The sequence below is a fragment of the Podarcis vaucheri genome (genome assembly GCF_965113315.1).
Source record: "Podarcis vaucheri genome assembly, chromosome: 7".
NCBI lineage: Eukaryota > Metazoa > Chordata > Lepidosauria > Squamata > Lacertidae > Podarcis > Podarcis vaucheri.
In genome coordinates this window covers 83223592-83243514 of record NC_138765.1, presented here as the reverse complement: position 1 = coordinate 83243514, position 19923 = coordinate 83223592, and the positions used below count along the sequence as shown (strand labels likewise).

The 19923-nt window shown below is 48.0% G+C and overlaps 1 protein-coding gene across 3 annotated transcripts; it reads right to left on the bottom strand.

Moving 5' to 3' along the window:
- Positions 1-3474: 3474 nt before the first annotated feature.
- On the bottom strand, positions 3475-19538 carry LOC309536375 (F-box only protein 6-like). 3 transcript variants are annotated; one of them, XM_082230564.1, is made up of 6 exons: positions 19411-19538; positions 13214-13497; positions 11132-11258; positions 8133-8228; positions 6352-6487; positions 3475-3691 (listed from the first exon to the last, which is right to left on the bottom strand). In XM_082230564.1, the coding sequence occupies exons 2-6, from the start codon at positions 13470-13472 to the stop codon at positions 3545-3547; spliced, it is 765 nt and encodes a 254-aa protein (XP_082086690.1). In that variant the 5' UTR covers positions 13473-13497; positions 19411-19538; the 3' UTR covers positions 3475-3544. The 3 variants fall into 3 exon arrangements, with proteins under 3 accessions (XP_082086690.1, XP_082086692.1, XP_082086691.1); XM_082230566.1 differs by lacking the exon at positions 19411-19538 and adding an exon at positions 15185-15242; XM_082230565.1 differs by lacking the exon at positions 19411-19538 and adding an exon at positions 15026-15218.
- Positions 19539-19923: the final 385 nt, after the last annotated feature.

Here is a 19923-nt window from a genome sequence, read left to right as displayed (position 1 = left end):
CGTAAAATTCTTATAACAATATAGGAAGATATACAGTGACTTCTGGTGCCCATAGAGAGTGATACGGTGACAGGCACAGAGGTCCGCAGTAGGTGGCTATAGGCAGAGTTGACGGATTGCAGTTTTGTTCCCATCATCCTCCCTGATGAGATTTACTAGGAGAAACATCTAGACCAAGGAGGAGGAAGGCGACAGATAACTCCACCCCCCTGGCCCACTTAAAAGCTAGAAAGCGGGCACACTGAGAGGTTGGGGGTGCCCCACTTCCCCTCATTGACCACCCACTGCTGCTTGTTTGTATGTACTCCTTTTCTCAGGCACCTGCTGTCTCCCCCCACCCCATCATAAAAAAACCCGAGCGCCTGTTTCCACCTCCCTTGCTCTCCCTCCAACACCTTCCTTCTGGGCTGCCTCCGCCTCCTTTCCTTTCATGTTTAGGTGATAAGGTAAAGGTAAAGGGACCCCTGACCATTAGGTCCAGTCATGGCTGACTCTGGGGTTGTGGCGCTCATCTCGCTTTATTGGCCAAGGGAGCCAGCGTACAGCTTCCGTGTCGTGTGGCCAGCATGACTAAGTCGCTTCTGGCGAACCAGAGCAGCGCACGGAAATGCCGTTTACCTTCCCGCCGGAGCGGTACCTATTTATCTACTTGCACTGGTGTGCTTTCGAACTGCTAGGTTGGCAGGAGCAGGGACCGAGCAACGGGAGCTCACCCCGTCACGGGGATTCAAACCGCCGACCTTCTGATTGGCAAGTCGTAGGCTCTGTGGTTTAACCCAGAGCGCCACCCGTGTCCCTGTGCCACCTGTGTCCCTGCGTTTAGGTGATACACCGTTGCTAATCCGAGCAGGAGGTTTCTGGAATCATGCAAATAGGTGTTTGAACAGGGTTTTTTTTATTACTTGTATATGCATTCTCCTGCCTCCACTATCACAAAACAGCAAAACAGAGATCTTTTTGAGATGTGCCAAAACAGTCTCTGCATTTCTTTTTCCAGCGAAAGGAGCAAACACAAGACAAGAACAGGCACTTTCAGCAGCAAAGTAGCGAGAAAGGCTGCCCCCTGCTGGTGAGGAGGAGGGCATGATTTTAACTGTCTCCACACACCTGTGGAAAAGAAATGTTAGCAGACAGACGTTAAGACCCTGAAAACAGGTTTGCCCCTCCTGGAGAAAAAGCTTTACAATGGGACGTGCCGATCTTAATAGAGCCATAAGGGCAGGAGTCTTAGGTTGGGCTGAAGCTAAGGCCTCTCCCCACACAACTGCCCCCTACCCAGGTTGGGGGTACTATTCGTTCTCTAAGCAAAAACCAGCACAATTCAGGTACCAGATTCCATTCTTCCCTCTGTGTGGCGCCCGATCAGAGCCTGAAGGCACAAAACTCCTGGTATCCGATGAAAAGTCCATCCAGCTCTAACTTCCCACAGCAGGGAACCAGATTCCTCCCATTTGCTGCTATTTTGGCCCAGCGAGAAGTATTTGGAGGTAGAGTGCGTCTAAAGCTGGAGGTTCCATTTTTTTTTGTCATTGCAGCTGATGCATCCATTCATAGAATTCACCACCACCATAAAGTTGGTCTGACTTGCTCTCTAAAGCCAGAGGACATGACCACATCCTTGCAATAACCAGTGATCCAGAAATCCTGGAACCTTGTGGAACAAACCCGCTACATCGCTGCTTGCAGCCTAGCCAGGAATAGCAGAGAAGACCTGAAAGTTGGGTTTGCATACAGACATACAGGGAAATGGAGAGAAGGAATCCAGCTTGCCATCCGCCCAGCCACCAATACAAACCGACGACATCACCTTAGGCAGGGTCAGACCACCAGATCCATGCAGTTTGGTGCTATCTACACTGACTGGCAACGGATCTGGGCACCACAGTTCAAGGACACTGACAAACTGGAACGTGTCCAGAGGAGGGCAACCAAAACGGTCAAAGGCCTGGAAACGGTGCCTTATGAGGAACGGCTAAGGGAGCTGGGCATGTTTAGCCTGGAGAAGAGGAGGTTGAGGGGTGATATGATAGCCATGTTCAAATATATAAAAGGATGTCACATAGAGGAGGGAGAAAGGTTGTTTTCTGCTGCTCCAGAGAAGCGGACACGGAGCAATGGATCCAAACTACAAGAAAGAAGATTCCACCTAAACATTAGGAAGAACTTCCTGACAGTAAGAGCTGTTCGACAGTGGAATTTGCTGCCAAGGAGTGTGGTGGACTCTCCTACTTTGGAGGTCTTTAAGCAGAGGCTTGACAACCATATGTCAGGAGTGCTCTGATGGTGTTTCCTGTTTGGCAGGGGGTTGGACTCGATGGCCCTTGTGGTCTCTTCCAACTCTATGATTCTATGGATCTCCAGGGTCTCGGGCAGGGAACGCCCCCAGCTCTACCCGGAGGTGCCAGAGATCCCTTCTGCGTACAGAGCAAGGGCTCCCTCAATGAGCAACCGCCTCCCCATAAAAATTAGAAGACGCTAGCCCTCATGATTAGAATAAGGTAAAGGTAAAGGGACCCCTGACCATTCGGTCCAGTCGCGAACGACTCTGGGGTTGTGGCACTCATCTCGCTTTATTGGCCGAGGGAGCTGTCGTACAGCTTCCAGGTCATGTGGCCAGCATGACTAAGCCATGAACCAGAGCAGCGCACGGAAATGCCGTTTACCTTCCTGCCAGAGCGGTACCTATTTATCTACTTGCACTTTGACGTGCTTTCAAACTGCTAGGTTGGCAGGAGCAGGGACCGAGCAACGGGAGCTCACCCCGTCACGGGGATTCGAACTGCTGACATTCTGATCGGCAAGTCCTAGGCTCTGTGGTTTAACCCACAGGGCCACCTGTGTCCCTCATGATTAGAATAAAGAACTGGTTTAAACAGGAAGGTGCCTTTTCCTGTTGGTCCATCTATGTCAGTGCTTTCTACACTGACTGGCAGTGGCTCTCTGGGCTTCAGGCAGGAGTTTCCCCCAGCCTTACCTGAACAGGTGCGCTCCTATAGAACTAGTGCAATCTCCCTTGCAGGCCTGCCTCCAAATTGATGGGGCTGTTTCCCCTCTCCTCTCCCCACCACTAAAAAGCCCCCAACTTTCTTTTAAGCTGGCTGATAACTTTCTTTTTCAAGTGTGGGCATTTATTTGGTCCTCTGGGAGATATTTTTAAAATAAAAAAACTGGCTTTATGACCGACATAAACGCCAACTCTGCTCTCAAGATGTAAAGGAAGTGGCGTCCTAACTGCGGGGACACAGGCCAGCCAATCAGCGCTGCACGCAGCCATGACCGACACAAGGGCTAGCCAATCGGCGCTTCGGGGAGCCAGCTTGCTCTAAATAAACTGGCAAAACAGGTTGTCTTCAAAAAAAGGGATCCTTCTCAAGGGCAGCAATGGAAGAGGATTATTGGCTGTGCAAATTTAAAGGGGCCAGGAAGGGATGCTTCGCCCATCAACCACGCGAAAGAAAGAAAGTGCTGAAAAGGGAGGTTTTATAGATATATGTATATATGTCTCTCTAAAAAATCCAGCCAAGCCTCGCAGCGCCATGAGCTTTCACTCTGCCACCTCCGGCTCAATGGTTATGCTGCTGTTGGTGACTCTGATGCCGTACCAGCCTGCCCAATACTGGGTGTCGCTGCCTCCGTGGTGAAGGATGACGTGGCGGACTCCACGAGGGTAATCGTGAAACGTGTGCGAGACCTGGAGAGAGAGAGAGATGTAATAATAATAATAATTATTATTTATTATTTATACCCCGCCCATCTGGCTGAGTTTCCCCAGCCACTCTGGGCGGCTCCCAATCAAGTATTAAAAACAGTAGAGCATTAAATATTAAAAACTTCCCTAAACAGGGCTGCCTTCAGATGTATTTTAAAGATAGGATAGCTGCTTATTTCCTTCACATCTGAAGGGAGGGTGTTCCACAGGGTGGGTGCCACTACCGAGAAGGCCCTCTGCCCGGTTCCCTGTAACTTGGCTTCTCATAGCGATGGAACCGCCAGAAGGCCTTTGGCGCTGGACCTCGGTGTCCGGGCAGAATAATGGTGGAGACACTCCTTCAGGTATACTGGGCCAAGGCTGTTTAGGGCTTTAAAGGTCAGCACCAACACTTTGAATGGTGCTCAGAAACGTACTGGGAGCCAGTGTAGGTCTTTCAGGACCGGTGTTATGTGGTCCTGGCGGCCACTCCTAGTCACCAGTCTAGCTGCAGCATTCTGGACTAATTGCAGTTTCCGAGTCACCTTCAAAGGTAGCCCCACGTAGAGCACATTGCAGTAGTCCAAGTGGGAGATAACTAGAGCATGCACCACTCTGGCGAGACAGTCTGTGGGCAGGTAGGGTCTTAGCCTGCGTACCAGATGGAGCTGGTAGATAGCCACCCTGGACACAGAATTAACCTGCCCCTCCATGGAGAGCTGTGAGTCCAAAATGACTCCCAGGCTGCGCAGAGGAAGAGGTTTGGATGCTGCGAAGTTTCTCGGCCTGATCGCCTTGTAAGGCCACCTTCGTGGGATAAAGAAGCAAAAGGTACGAACATCCCAGCACCCTGTTCTCCAGGTAGCCAATCGGACATCGCAACATCAAGAACCTTGCGAGGCACAGACGCAGCAGCCCTCTGCTGATCTTTTAAGGCTGTATACCTGCTCATAGTAGACCTACCGAAGTTACCTGACCACTGCAGTCCATGGGCAAGATTACTGCAATGCGCTAAACATGGGGTTGCCCTTGGGGGTGGTTCGGAAACTCCAGCCGGTGCAGAATGCTGCGGCCAGATTGCTGATGGTTCGAGACCACATGACACCATTGTTAAAGCGTCTCCCCTGCCTGCCTGCCTACTGCCAAGCCAGGTTCAAGTTCCTTGCACTAATTTACAAAGCCTTGAACAACTTTAGGTCCTGGCTACCTCAAGCGTCCCCTGAACCCTTATCTCCCAGCTCAAGCACTGACATCCTCTGCAGGAGTGTTATTTCACAACTCACTTGACAACAAGAAAACGAGCTTTTAGTGTCATCGGCCCAGTCCTGTGGAACTCTCTGCCACTAGAGGTTCAGGCAGGTGCGCCTTTTGTGCTGAAGCTTAAATGCCTGCTGGACTTTTCTATTCCTCCAGGCCTATGCAGACTTTTAAGAATACATTTTTCCAGAGTTTCCTCTGGTACCTCTGGTTACGGATTTCATAGAATCATAGAATCATAGAGTTGGAAGAGACCACAAGGGCCATCGAGTCCAACCCCCTGCCAAGCAGGAAACAACATCAGAGCACTCCTGACATATGGTTGTCAAGCCTCTGCTTAAAGACCTCCAAAGTAGGAGACTCCACCACACTCCTTGGCAGCAAATTCCACTGTCAAACAGCTCTTACTGTCAGGAAGTTCTTCCTAATATTTAGGTGGAATCTTCTTTCTTGTAGTTTGGATCCATTGCTCCGTGTCCGCTTCTCTGGAGCAGCAGAAAACAACCTTTCTCCCTCCTCTATGTGACATCCTTTTATATATTTGAACATGGCTATCATATCACCCCTTAACCTCCTCTTCTCCAGGCTAAACATGCCCAGCTCCCTTAGCCGTTCCTCATAAGGCATCGTTTCCAGGCCTTTGACCATTTTGGTTGCCCTCCTCTGGACACGTTCCAGTTTGTCAGTGTCCTTCTTGAATTGTGGTGCCCAGAACTGGACACAGTACTCCAGGTGAGGTCTGACCAGAGCAGAATACAGTGGCACTATTACTTCCCTTGATCGAGATGCTATACTCCTATTGATGCAGCCCAGAATTGCATTGGCTTTTTTAGCTGCCGCGTCACACTGTTGGCTCATGTCAAGTTTGTGGTCAACCAAGACTCCTAGATCCTTTTCACATTTAATTTATTTCGGAGTGCCATGCGAAACCCCATAAATCCGTAACTAGAGGCACAGCTTCTGCGCACACACCTGGCGCGATAGAGAACTTCTGCGCATGCATGAGCGGAGAAACCTGGAAGCGTTTCCAGGTTTGCCGCGGCCATAACCCAAAGATTCCCATAACCTGGAGGTTACACAACATGAGGTACCACTGTATATGGTTTTCTATATGTTGTAAGCCACTATGGTGGGTTTTTTAAAAAAAAACACGAATAGTGGTCTACAAATATATTTCTATAAATAAATCAACTGGTGTACTTGAATATCAGTTAATGGGAATCACAGGTAGGAAGAAACCTGTTTTTGCCCTCGAACTGGCCTCTTTGCAGGATGCTGGACTACACGAGCCGCACGAGGACCACAAACCGGCAAAAAACAAATGCCCACCTTGTGGTTGTGCTCTGGGGGAAGGCAGAGCCATGCCAGGCCCACCCCACTGCCCCGCCCCACCCTGATGCCTTCACCTCGTGCCATGTTGCATCGCTCCACGCTTCAATGACCACGTCTTCGGGGTGAAATTCTTGCAGGACGATGTAGTCTGCGGAAAGAAGCTCCACCCGGAGCTGGTAGCGACAGCCGCAGTCGTATCGGGCGGCATACCTAGGATGCGGAACACGAGGAATAGAAGGATGTCACAACTGGACAGGTGGGGGCAGACCCCAGCTCTAACCTTGCGTCTTTGCAGCATCCAGGGCCGGATTTAGGTTTGATGAGGCCCTAAGCTCCTGACAGGTAATGGGGCCCTTTCTATGTCCAGCTGTCCTTTGTCAACAACAAATTGCCACTGTTTTTTGTGTTGAATATATGCTATATGGGAATTTATGGACCTAAAGCCATTTGCACATAACAAGAGATGTACATCATAGGAGCCTACACAACACAAAACACTGTTGCTGTAGGTAGGTTTTATTTTATTTGTTTTTTATCTTATATTTTGGAAATGTACATCCAGGTTTTTTTCCTTTAAATTTTTTGGGGGCCCCCAAGAGAGTGGGGTCCTAAGCTAGAGCATGTTTAGCTTATACGTAAATCTGGCACTGGAGGTCGGTAGTGCAGTGTCAAATTTGAAGAAGAAGAGTTTGGATTTGATATCCCGCCTTTCACTCCCCTTCAGGAGTCTCAAAGCGGCTAACATTCTCCTTTCCCTTCCTCCCCCACAACAAACACTCTGTGAGGTGAGTGGGGCTGAGAGACTTCACAGAAGTGTGACTGGCCCAAGGTCACCCAGCAGCTGCATGTGGAGGAGCGGAGACACGAACCCGGTTTCCCAGATTACGTGACTACCGCTCTTAACCACTACACCACACTGGCTCTCAATTTGGAAGTTCTGGGGCCCTTCCTCCAAGGCCACCCTACCTGCTCACAGCCACACACCTGCAATTATCTTATAATTATATAATACTAATAACAAGGGAATGGGATGCAGGTGGCGCTGTGGGTTAAACCACAGAGCCTAAGACTTGCTGATCAGAAGGTCGGCGGTTCGAATCCCCGCGACGGGGCGAGCTCCCTTTGCTCAGTCCCTGCTCCTAGCCAACCTAGCAGTTCCAAAGCACATCTAAGTGCAAGTAGATAAATAGGTACCACTCCAGCGGGATGGTAAACGGCGCTTCCGTGCGCTGCTCTGGTTCGTCAGAGGCGGCTTAGTCATGCTGGCCACATGACCCGGAAGCTGTACACCGGCTCCCTCGCCACCCGCGTCCCATTTCCATACTTACACTTATCCAATTATTATTTCCCTTAATTTTATCTAATCTTCTACTAGTTGCAAGTGTTCACTGAAAATCCTGCCACTGTATCAACCTGTTTACAGTTTATAGCTTGTTTATAGCTTTGAAGCACACAGAACAACTCGTTTCCCACATGCCTTCTCCAGAGGGACCCTAGGAGCCTGTTCTCAGTGGCCGACTTGCCTCTTTTCACTCCAATTGGCTCCCGTTGGCACAAAGGGTTAGAAGACACCTTCTCAGTGGCTAAAAAGCTCCACTTTTGTGCCGATTGGTCAGCTCTGGGATACTGGAGGCAGAGACCCCACTGCAGAAATAGTATCTAGACCCAGGGCCACCACCCCATTGGAGGAGATTAACGGTGAACATACCTTTGCAAATAGTTACCGTTGCAAGGAATTAAGTGTGCCTCATTCTATAGCAAATAAAGTGGGCTTTCAGTGCTGTTACCCCTTCCTCCCATTTTTGTGCCCTCCTTTCTCTGAGTTCTCTCCTCCCGCCCACCCCAATTTACTTACCAATCCTTCACCACAATAGCTGGCTTGACCTCGTCCATCAGCTCATCCCAGTAGCCATGATTCTTTAAGGTAACAAGCTGGTTTTTGAGGCATAGCCTGCAAAGGCACATTGGAGGTGTTCAAAGGTACCAGTGGTTCAAAAGGGGGGGCAGGGAGTGCGTGTGGCAGGGAGGAGAGGTTTGCAACAAGCAAACAAACACCTTCAGAGTCACTTTCTTGAGAGGGAGGGAGACCACACCCCTGAGATTCCCATTGGGCCATTTTGATCTCTTCTCCATCGGGCCATAATAATAATAATAATATTTGTACCCTGCCCATCTGGCTGGGTTTCCCCAGCCGCTCTGGGCGGCTTCCAGCAAAGATTAAAAATACATCAAAATGTCACACATTAGAATCATAGAATCATAGAGTTGGAATAGACCACAAGGGCCATCGAGTCCAACCCCCTGCCAAGCAGGAAACACCATCAGAGCACTCCTGACATATGGTTGTCAAGCCTCTGCTTAAAGACCTCCATTAAAAACTTCCCTGAACGGGGCTGCCTTCAGATGTCTTCTAAATGTCAGGTAGTTGTATCTCTTTGACATCTGATGTGAGCGTGTTCTACAGGGTGGGTGCCACCACCGAGAAGACCCTCTGCCTGGTTCCCTGTAACCTCACTTCTCTCAGGGAGGGAACTGCCAGGAGGCCCTCGGTGCTGGATCTCAGTGTCCGGTCAGAACGATGGGGGTAGAGACGCTCTTTCAGGTAGACTGGGCTGAGGCAGTATGCCAATGCTTTTCTTGTAGGGGGAAAAAGTGCCGGTATTCACCAGCAAGTGGGGTAGGGAAGGTGATAATGATCGCTGTCTTCCTGGCCATCCATCTTATCAAGTGTATTGCTTGTTCATGACTTCAGGGGTTGCCAAATGCACCCCTTTGTAGTTCTGTTTTGTTTACCCCAGAAATACGTGCGCTTAATTAGTTTTGGTAGTTTAACTTTGTCCTCACTTGGGGTTTGTTGAAATGCTCAGAAGATATCTGATTGGTTCTTACGAACACTCTGGAAAAAGTTCTTTTGTGAATAAAACGACCTGGGCTAGAGGGTGGGGATAGAGATTATTATACGCACCCTTCCCAGAGTCTTGCTGGTTCAAGCCTCTGTGTGTATTCTTATTAATCAGAGTTCAATCCTTCCTTTGCTTTGGGAATGCCTCAAGCTTCTCCGTGTGACAGAAACAAGCAGAAGGTTCATGATCTTTGGGTTATTCCTTCCGAGAAGCTGAGTACAGCTGGCTTAAACTGGTTCTGTTATCACTTTCAGTCAAGGTCATGCTGACTATAAAAGTGAGGCCAGAAGGAGTCTGGGTTTCACTTCCTATTCCTATCTCTTTTCCTTCTGGTGTGGTGTTTTGCACATAGTATGCTTAGTGTTAAGGTTTAGACTTATTCTAAGTTATTGTAAGTTTAAGTTACTTCTGCTGCAACTGGATTTCTTATGGACAGTGCCAATCCTGTATGTATTTTATTTGTGACCATTATGCTCATTTGCCTTCAGCAGCAGTAAAGCTCTGCTGGATAAAATACAATTGCCTCTGGTCTATTTTTTGGGAATCTTGCAACGTTTAAGTTTTTACTTTGCTAACTATGTCGGAGTTCTGCTCTGGATCAATATTGAGTAGAATTCCATGACAATAACCACTCTGCCTTCTTTTAACTGAAATAAAAAATTAAGGTCTTATGTATATAATAAAGGTTCATAAATGTACCAAGCAAACACGTACATAAATATATAAACCACATGTCTGAAGCTGCACAGGAGAACAGCCATGTTGCCATTTTGACTCCCAAACTGGCCAGGTGTTTTTTTCTGCAAAGTCAAATGGAAAAGCCTCCCCGTTGTCTTTTCCTTCACAAATCCTGTCTTATCTGTATATGAATAGGGTGAGCCTGTGATCTGGCTCAGGAACTAAGTATTTATCATTACAAAAGATTGGCCAGGCTCCCCAGGGAATCAATCCAGTAAGCATTAACAGGTAATCTGCCAGACAGGAGGTAAACAACGACAGGAGGTAAACAAAGCACTCAGATTTCCGCTGTAGACCTCCCTTTCCGTGATGTAGGTATGATGTATCTGGGGGGTGGTCTTAAGCTACACCCCTTCTGTGATGTATGTATGATGTTTCTGGGGGTGGTCTTGGACTCCAGGGCTGGCAATTTAAAATGTCTATATAAGGGGGGACACACCTTGGTTCTGGGTCCTCCTCCTTCTCCTGTGTGTGAAGGGGGCACCCTGTTGCAACTGTTCAATAAAGATCAGGCTTAGAAGCCGCTTTGCTTCTCAATATTCTCTGGTTGGCCTCTGTTCTTTCCTCTGACCGATGGAGAACCTACAAAGGACTCTATAAGGGCTCTTGTGTCCCCCGTAAGGGAATAAGGGCAGATTTTTGTTTATTACATAACACAGAGATGAGAGACCTGTGGCCCTCTAGGTGTTGCTGGACTCCGACTTCCATCATCCTGGAGCCTGGCTACTAGAAGCCCAACAACTTCTCAAAGCCACAGATTCCCCACCAACATCTGACAGGCAGCCACGATGACCCTACCTCCTGCTCTCTTTGGCAACCAGACAATGAGGCCAATCTGATCTCACCTTTCAGCATGGGTTACTTCCAATACTAGTCCTACTCAGAGTAGACCCACTGCAGTCAAGGGACATGACTGACTATGGTCCATTCCCCCCCTCAATGGGTCAATTCTCGAATGGAACATTGTCGGTATCTGGATGAAAACTGGTGCACCCTAGGAATCTCATTTCATTTTAAAAATAAATAAAAAGTGGAAGTTACTAGTCCTCAAGACTGATTTAGGTCCAGGAATTTCAGCTGGCCTGTCTCTCAGTAGGACTTGGCTGGAGACAACCCAGAGGGTGGCATCTGGGTGCAAACTGGCATACCCGAAAAGGAAGAAGTTTGTCAGGTACAACGCTAAGATCTTTCACGTAAGACCCACAATCCTCACCCGTAAGATGTCACGAAGTATTTGCGGACGTGCGGGTCAGGAAATTCCCTCCCATGGTTTCCAGGAAGGTCCTCAATCTTCCACTCGTCCCCTCCATTCTGTTCAATTTTCCAGGAGTTGAAGCCCGCTGTAGGGGAAAGCAGAAAGAGAAGATATAATGAAAGCAGAGGACACCATCACTGTCCAACTGGCAGTGACCTTTTCCAAGTCCCTTGACAAGTACACAGAGCTGAAGGAGGAAACTGAAAGAGAGGCACTCATTTCCACTTCCTCTTTCAGCTGGATGTGCTTTTCAAGGCTCTGAATTGCTCTGACCGCTCTTGGCATTTTACCAGATCCTTCCATAGCTCAGTCAGCAGAGCATGAGACTCTTTAACCTCAGGGTTGTGGGTTCGAGCCCCATGTGGGACGAAAGATTCCCTCATTGCAGCGGGTTTAACTAGATAACCCTTGTGGTCCATAGCTGTCAACTTTCAGATTTGAAAATAAGGGATCAGCAGCCTCGAAAATAAGGGATCAGCAGCCCCACATGTCCCGGGGACAGTCTACGGGATATCTAACAATCCGGGATAGCAGCGGGAAGCAGCGTTGGAATAAGGGAATTTCCCACAGAAAAAGGGAATGTTGACAGCTATGTCGTGGTCCCTTCCAAGTCTACCATTCTATGATTCCATGACAGTGATCACTACGGCTGTTCTTTTCTCTTTATTTTTCGCCCATTGTTTTTTATTGAGTTTCAAAGGTTTTCAACAATCTGACACCGTGACAGAAACCAGAGCGCACAGAAACGCTGTTTACCTTCCCACCAAAGCGGTACCTATTTATCTACTTGCACTGGCGTGATTTCGAACTGCTAGGTTGGCAGGAGCTGGGACAGAGCAACAGGAGCTCGCTCCGTCGTGGGGATGCGAACCGCCGATCTTCTGTTCAGCAAGCCCAAGAGGCTCGGTGGTTTAGACCACAGCGCCACCCGCCTCCTTTTTACATCCCATCCAGGGACAAACGCTCAGGTCGGGAAGCAGGGAGGGCGAAGGGTGTGGCTTGTGGAGAAGGGGGCGTGGCTCGCAAAATTCCTGAGGGCCAGACAGAAAGGCCTCGAGGGCCGCATCCCATCCTCCAGACTTTTGAGGCCCAGCTCAACGCCACCCGCGCCCCACCAACGTTTGAAGGAAGGGTGCTCTAAATCAGCTCGAAATCTGCACCAAATAATAATAATAATAATAATAATAATAATAATAATAATAATAATAATAATTTATTTATACCCCGCCCATCTGGCTGGGTTTCCCCAGCCACTCTGGGCGGCTTCCAACAAAACACTAAAATACAATAACCTTTTAAACATTAAAAGCTTCCCTAAACAGGGCTGCCTTCAGATGCCTTCTAAACGTTTGGTAGCTATTTTTCTCTTTGACATCTGATGGGAGGGTGTTCCACGGGGCAGGTGCCACTACCAAAAAGGCCCTCTGCCTGGTTCCCTGTAACTTAGCTTCTTGTAGTGAGGGAACCGGCAGAAGGCCCTCAGAGCTGGACCTCAGTGTCCGGGTAGAACGATGGAGGTGGAGACGCTCCTTCAGATATACTGGACCGAGACCGTTTAGGGCTTTCAAGGTCAGCACCAACACCAACACTTTGAATTGTGCTCGGAAACATACTGGGAGCCAGTGTAGCTCTTTCAAGACCGGTGTTATATGGTCTCGGTGGCCACTCCCAGTCACCAGTCTTGCTGCCGTAGTCTGGATTAGTTGTAGTTTCCGGGTCACCTTCAAATGTAGCCCCACATAGAGCGCATTGCAGTAGTTCAAGTGGGCGATAACCAGAGCATGCACTACTCTGGCGAGACAGTCTGCGGACAGGGAGGGTCTCAGCCTGCGTACCAGATGGAGCTGGTAAACAGCTGCCCTGGACACAGAATTGACCTGCACCTCCATGGACAGTTGTGAGTCCAAAATGACTCCCAGGCTGCGCACCTGGTCCTTCAGGGGCACAGTTACCCCATTCAGGACCAGGGAGTCCTCCACACCCACCCGCCTCCTGTCCCCCCAAAACAGTACTTCCTGTCTTGACAAGACAAGAACAAACCTTCGGCACAAGGGTTCTGAATTAAGTTCTTCCGCAGGGTGGAGAGGAAGTAGAATATCCTCCAGTCGGGAACGTTCCTATCTGGCGCACGGGGGTGGAACCCTTCAAGGTGACACTTTCGCTTCCACAGCGAAGGGAGGTCCACCAAGTCGCGCCACAGCGAGCAAACGAGGCGGCAGCGAAGAACCAGCTCCCTGGCGGGGAGCAGGCACAGCACATCGATCAGGATGTCTTCCGGCAAATCTCCGATGTTCACCATCTTACTCTGGGGTGTTCTCAGGTGTCTGCAAGAAAGAAAAAAAATAATAAATCGGTAAAAGAGCTTTTGAGGGAAGGGCCACATTTATTTATTTATTTTTGAAATAAATTTTCTTTGAATATACAGTGGTGCCCCGCAAGACGAATGCCTCGCAAGACGGAAAACTCGCTAGACGAAAGAGTTTTCCGTTTTGGAGGTGCTTCACAAAACGAATTTCCTATGGGCTTGCTTCGCAAGACGACAATGTCTTGCGAGTTCCTGCTGGTTTCCCCCCCTTTCCCCCCTTTTCTAAGCTGCTAAGCCGCTTATCAGCTGATCCGATCAGCAGATAAACCGCTAATAGCGCTAATCCGCTAATCCGTTAATGGGCTTGCTTCGCAAGACGAAAAAACCGCTAGACGAAGAGAATCACAGAACGGATTCTTTTCGTCTTGCGAGGCACCACTGTAAAATCATAACATACACATACAACCATACACATCAACGATTAAAAGATTCCTCTGAATCTCTGGACTTCACCTCCATGGGCCCTATTATTAAACCTTTCCTACTGCATCTTTTTCAATAGTCCCACGTTTTAAAGAACTCCATAGTACTCGCTAGGTTACAAGTGTTATCACAATTCTGCTAATGTTTTCACCTGCTTGCAGTGGACTCCAAGATAAATTATACGTTTCCCCCATTCTTTGTTGAAGTTTTGGTCTTCTTGGTTCCTGAGCTTTCTGGTCAAGCTTTGCCATTTCGGCATAGTCCAACAACAGTTTAATTTGCCATTCTTCTCTATTAGCCATCCCTGGGGTAATAGCATCTGTGCGTCTGTCGTTGCATACATAAAGAGTCTTTTCTGCTCCCTTGGGATATCAGCACCTACAAATCCTAATAGAAAAGCCTCTGGCTTTTTAAAAATTAAAGTTAATTTAAACAGCTATCCCCTACTACTCCTACTCAGAGTAAAGGTAAAGAGACCCCTGACCATTAGGCCCAGTCGTGGCCGACTCCGGGGTTGCAGCGCTCATCTCGTTTTATTGGCTGAGGGAGCCGGCGTACAGCTTCCAGGTCATGTGGCCAGCATGACTAAGCCGCTTCTAGCGAACCAGAGCAGCACATGGAAACGCTGTTTACCTTCCCGCTGAAGTGGTACCTATTTATCTACTTGCACTTTGACGTGCTTTCGAACTGCTAGATTGGCAGGAGCAGGGACTGAGCAATGGGAGCTCACCCCGTCATGGGGATTCGAACCACCGACCTTCTGATCGGCAAGTCCTAGGCTCTTGGTTTAACCCACAGCACCACCCGCGTCCCCCTACTCAGAGTAGACCCATTGAAATTACTGGATATGCCTGAGGTCCAATGGGTCTACTCTGTGAGTAAAAGTGAGCTGAATACAACCCATATTGTACAATAATAATTTTAAGCAAACAATAAAACATTGCAAAAAATAAATAAATCCTGGCATAGGGTTAGCATGAAATAATTTATAGACTGCTCCCCCCCATCCCTGGCGTTTCAGAAGTGTATTGGTCTCAGCACCTCCATACTCCAAGGCAATATACCTGACACTGTGTTCGGTCAAGAGGGAAGCAGGCCATCTCCTTCATGCCTTCATGAAGGCTTCTGTGGAAAGCAGATTGTCGAAACTAGAGATAAGTGTCGTCCCCCCCCCCGGCTCTTATTATAGCTGATCTGAACCTCCATTTGTCAAGGCAGTATACCTCAGAGGATCATATGGGGTGGAGTAGGAACAGCAGGGAAGGCCCTGCTTTCTTGAGAACTTCCTTAGAAGCTTCTACCCGGTTGTCACTGGAAACGGAATTATGGGCTAAATGGATTTTTGGAGCCTCCGCAAACCAAGAGTGTCTATCTGAGTGTCAAAATCTGTGGGAAATCTGCTGGGGGGGAGGGCAGCGCCTGCTCTCCTACTATGCCTGGCAGTTCCCCAACAGTTCTGACAAAATTTCATGGCATAAAAATGGAATTTCCTGGTTCGTTCTTGACACCATTTTGCCACCCTCACCATCTGCTTGAAGGATAAAACTGATGGCTATTCACACACAAAAAAAGTCTGGCATGGTGGTTAGAGGGCCTGGAAGAGACCAGGGTTCAAATCGCAATTCAGTCATTAAACTCAGCCCTAACTTCCCTCACAGGGATGTTGTGAGCAAAAAATGATGGGATTGGCAGGGAACCTTGGAAGAAAGGTGGGATATAAATAATAACAGCAATATTTGTAATATGAATTCATTGCCATTACTGTTGCCGTTATATTTTATAACCCGCCTTCTTTCCAGACCAGGACTGAAAGCTGCTTACAAAAATTATAATAACAGAGATTAAAAACCTAAAAGCTGAGAACATATAAAAGGTAATCATAGTCATTAAGCCACTAATAGAATTGAAACAATATTTTAAAAAATATTAATATACAGATAATAAATACAGCCCTGCAGTATTTAAAAGCCCTCTCTTTAAAAATAAAAATAAATAAATCAGTTCCCGAAGGCCTGTTGGAATAAACCAATCTTTATTTAGCGGTTTTAATACCTATCTATCTCTATGCATATGAAGGCTGTTATCAGAGCTGTGAAAGCAGCCCCTATAACTTCTGCCCCAACGAAACAGAAAGGACTAACAACAGGAGTTCCAGTTCCTGATTTATGTAACTTATTTTTCATTTTGGGTGTGGCTTTAAAGGTTAAAAGCATCCCAATGCCATGACAGCCACATGGTTTGGGAGAGGGAGTGTTATGCCAGTTCAGCAATTTAATTCATTGTTAATAAACTACAGACTTCAACGGCGTTTGGTGTTTGTGTACGACAGAGAGAGAGAGAAGAGAAGAAGAGCAGGTTTATACAACAACCCTGTAGTGTGTACCCCACTGTAGCCTTATGAGGCTTTGCCCTCGGGTGGGGAAAATATTGCGCCTGGGAAAGGGATGTGGGATTCAACAGACACTCAAGGAATAGTTTCGGAGAAAAGGCTTTTATTTCTACCATCCATGAACTGGTAGAAGGAGCAAGTGTGATAAGTCACAAAAAGCATGCATGAGTTCACAGTGATGTGCACAAACATATATACCCCTTCCAGATCCCTCCTCCTTTTTCCTCCCTCAGGAGTCCTGCCCATGTTGAGGTTCCTGAGCATGTACAGAAAGCTGTCTTGGGACTATTGTGGACTCTTGGCACCCTTCCCAGGAAAGGGGAATGAGTGTGGTTCAGCAGGTCCAAAGATGTTGCAACTAGAGTGAGATAAAAGTCAGTCTCAGGCCTGCTCTGACAGAGTCTATTCATTAGCTTTTTGAAGCATTCTTGTACTGATAAAAAGTAATGGTTTGCCCTTGCCACAGCATCTTGTGAGAAGAGAAGAGCAGAGAAAAGCTGTTTTGGATTTTTTAGAAGACAAAAGGAATTTTGAACAGTTTCGAGGCCTGGTTGGGGGGGGGAATTCACGAACAGTTTTAGGGGTTTTGGGGTGATCCTAACTGTTCCCCTACATTCCCCCCTCTTTGTTTTTGGACAGCCTTCTGGAAGGCTTGTCCCAAAATGGGCCACTATCCTTTCCACTGAGGCCACTGATGCTTGCCCCAAGTTTTGGGAGCTGGGAGCTGCCTGCAACTGTTGCTAGGTCAGCTGAACGTCTCCTTTGACGAGGTGCAGTGGCTATCGGGTCAGGAAGCAAACCCCATGCCTGCAACTGTTGCTAGGTCAGCTGAACGTCTCCTTTGACGAGGTGCAGTGGCTATCGGGTCAGGAAGCAAACCCCATGCTTGCCACATGTTCTCGTTCTTGAGCAGATACCTTCTGAAGCCCCCATTGCAGCCAGAAAAAGTTCCTGGCGTGGACTCAGGTGTAACGGTTTGGGCTGGGAAGGTACAATTGCAGATTGTCACTGGCGCTCTTTGATTTATTGACACAAAGCCAGCCAGTAATTTGGTGATGGAATGATCGAGGCTGTAACTGATGATTCATTCCAAGGCACAGTGAGGAGCGCCAGTCCCCTCAGAGCATCTACAGGTGCCAAAGTGCAGACGGTGCTAATCTGTGCCATATTAACATGAAGAGGCCTATGCAACAACCCTGTCATGTAAAGGTAAAGGGACCACTGACCACTAGGTCCAGTCGTGACCGACTCTAGGGTTGCAGCGCTCATCTCGCTTTAATGGCCAAGGGAGCCGGCGTACAGCTTCCGGGTCATGTGGCCAGCATAACCAAGCCACTTCTGGAGAACCAGAGAAGCACACGGAAACGCCATTTACCTTCCCGCCAGAGCGGTACCTATTTATCTACTTGCACTTCGAACCCTGGGGGTTAAACCACAGAGCCTAGAACTTGCCGATCAGAAGGTCAACGGTTCGAATCCCCGCTACGGGGTGAGCTCCCATTGCTTGGTCCCTGCTCCTGCAAGCCTAGCAGTTCGAAAGCACGTCAAAGTGCAAGTAGATAAATAGGTACCACTCCGGTGGGAAGGTAAATGGTGTTTCTGTGTCCTGCTCTGGTTTGCCAGAAGCGGCTTAGTCAGGCTGGCCACATGACCCGGAAGCTGAACGCTGGCTCCCTCAGCCAAAAAAGCGAGATGAGCGCCACAACCCCCGAGTCGGCCGCGACTGGACCTAATGGTCAGGGGTCCCTTTACCTTTATAGCCTACATATAGTAGGGGGTATTTAAAATGAGAGTCATCATAGCGTCCTTTTTGAAATATGACAACTGTTTGTGCCATTCTAAATTATTTGAATGGTCTCTTGCACAACAAACCTGCTTCCCAAAAAGATCGGGTTTTTTTTTTTGCAAGGAGGAAAGCGATAAGATAAGAAAATAAAATCGAATGTGTGGACGCAACACTTGCTTTGACGCAACATCAATACAGTGGTACCTCGGGTTAAGCACTTAATTCATTCCGGAGGTCCGTTCTTAACCTGAAACTGTTCTTAACCTGAAGCACCACTTTAGCTAATGGGGCCTCCTGCTGCCGCTGCGCCGCCAGAGCACGATGTCTGAAGCAAAGTTCTTAACCTGAAGCACTATTTCTGGGTTAGCGGAGTCTGTAACCTGAAGTGTATGTAACCCGAGGTACCACTGTATCACCTCCCTGCAAGCAAATCAGCCCATTTTGTCTAATCTCTTTTTGCAATCAAATCAAGGCAAAGCCAGAGAGAAATGCCCCATGCCTTGGGGCAACTCTTGAGGCGTGGTCCAGTTCCCATTTCCGATTTCTGAGCAAACGAAACTCGCCACAGCCTTGCGGAGCAAACCTGACCTTTTTACGCGGCGAAGAGAACCAAAATACGGCCAATTTTCAGCACCGCTGTTTATTATTCAACACTTTAAAAACAAACAAACAAGCTTTTCATCACAAATCTGGAAGTATACTTTATAATCGGATAACGCTCATATTCTTTACCCGGACTTTTTGTTTTAACCCATCTGCAACTGTTCTGTTTTAGATACATCGTAAAGTGAAACAAAAATAATAATATTTCGCTTGGTTATTTAATGTAAAAACATGGGATCAGCCCAGTATCCTGTTCTCACTGTGGTCAACCAGCTGCCCCAACCGGCTGCTCAAAAGCAAGACCCCCAAAAGCAGCAACAACTCCGCCCCCGACCCCTGCCCCAAAACTACACACAGAAGCATCAAGATCTCTCTCTCTCTCTCTCTCCCCCCCCTTGTAGTACTGCCTCTATGCTGGTATCGTAAGCTTTGCATGGCTTAAGGGGAGATTTTTTTTTTTTTTGCGGAATGCACCCGGGAGAGGGGGTTGTCCACCGACTCAATCCTACAGACCCCTCTTGCGTTCTCACGTGCAAAAAACTCGCGAAACACACTCGCGCAAAAACAAACAAACAAAAACACACACACACGCAACAACAACAACCAACCTACCCCTTGTCTGCCTTGCACGAGGTCCCTATCCCTTAAAAAAACAACAACTGGATTTTTACCTTTCCAGCGGAGCAATGGAAAAGGAGTCTCTGCCCCGAGCAGCACCCAGTTGCAAAACGGAGAGAATGCAAAAAATGTGGGGAGGGGAGAAAGGGAGAAACAGAAAGTATCCAGGAGGAAATATTAAAATGACAAGCCGGGGGAAGTCCCGCCCGGTGCTTCTCCTCCACCAACCAAGCGGCCTCTGCTTCTGCTCCCAGAAGAAGGGAAATCCCAGGCGCCACACAGAGCTGAGAAAAGGTTAGAGTAGTGCCACTGTCGGGGATTTCCAGGTTCGCTTCCAGGAAGCCATTCAGTTCCGTTTGCTGTCTCAACCCGAGCCTCCTGTCGTTGCTATTTAAAAATTTTTTTTTAAGGTGGTCTTTATGTTAACGTTTTAAAATGGGAATGCTTCTGTTAAGTTGTGGCATTTCAGCTACGGATCTTTATTTTGACAGTACAGTGGTACCTCGGGTTACATATGCTTCAGGTTACAGACTCCACTAACCCAGAAATAGTACCTCGGGTTAAGA

Coding starts and splice junctions, on each gene's coding strand:
- LOC309536375 (XM_082230564.1), bottom strand. CDS start 13,472: ATGGTGAACATCGGAGATTTGCCGGAAGACATCCTGATCGATGTGCTG. Junction 11,259..13,213: donor TCAGAACCCTTGTGCCGAAG/GTTTGTTCTTGT, acceptor TTTCCCCTACAG/CGGGCTTCAACTCCTGGAAA. Junction 8,229..11,131: donor TACTTCGTGACATCTTACGG/GTGAGGATTGTG, acceptor GTGCCTTTGCAG/GCTATGCCTCAAAAACCAGC.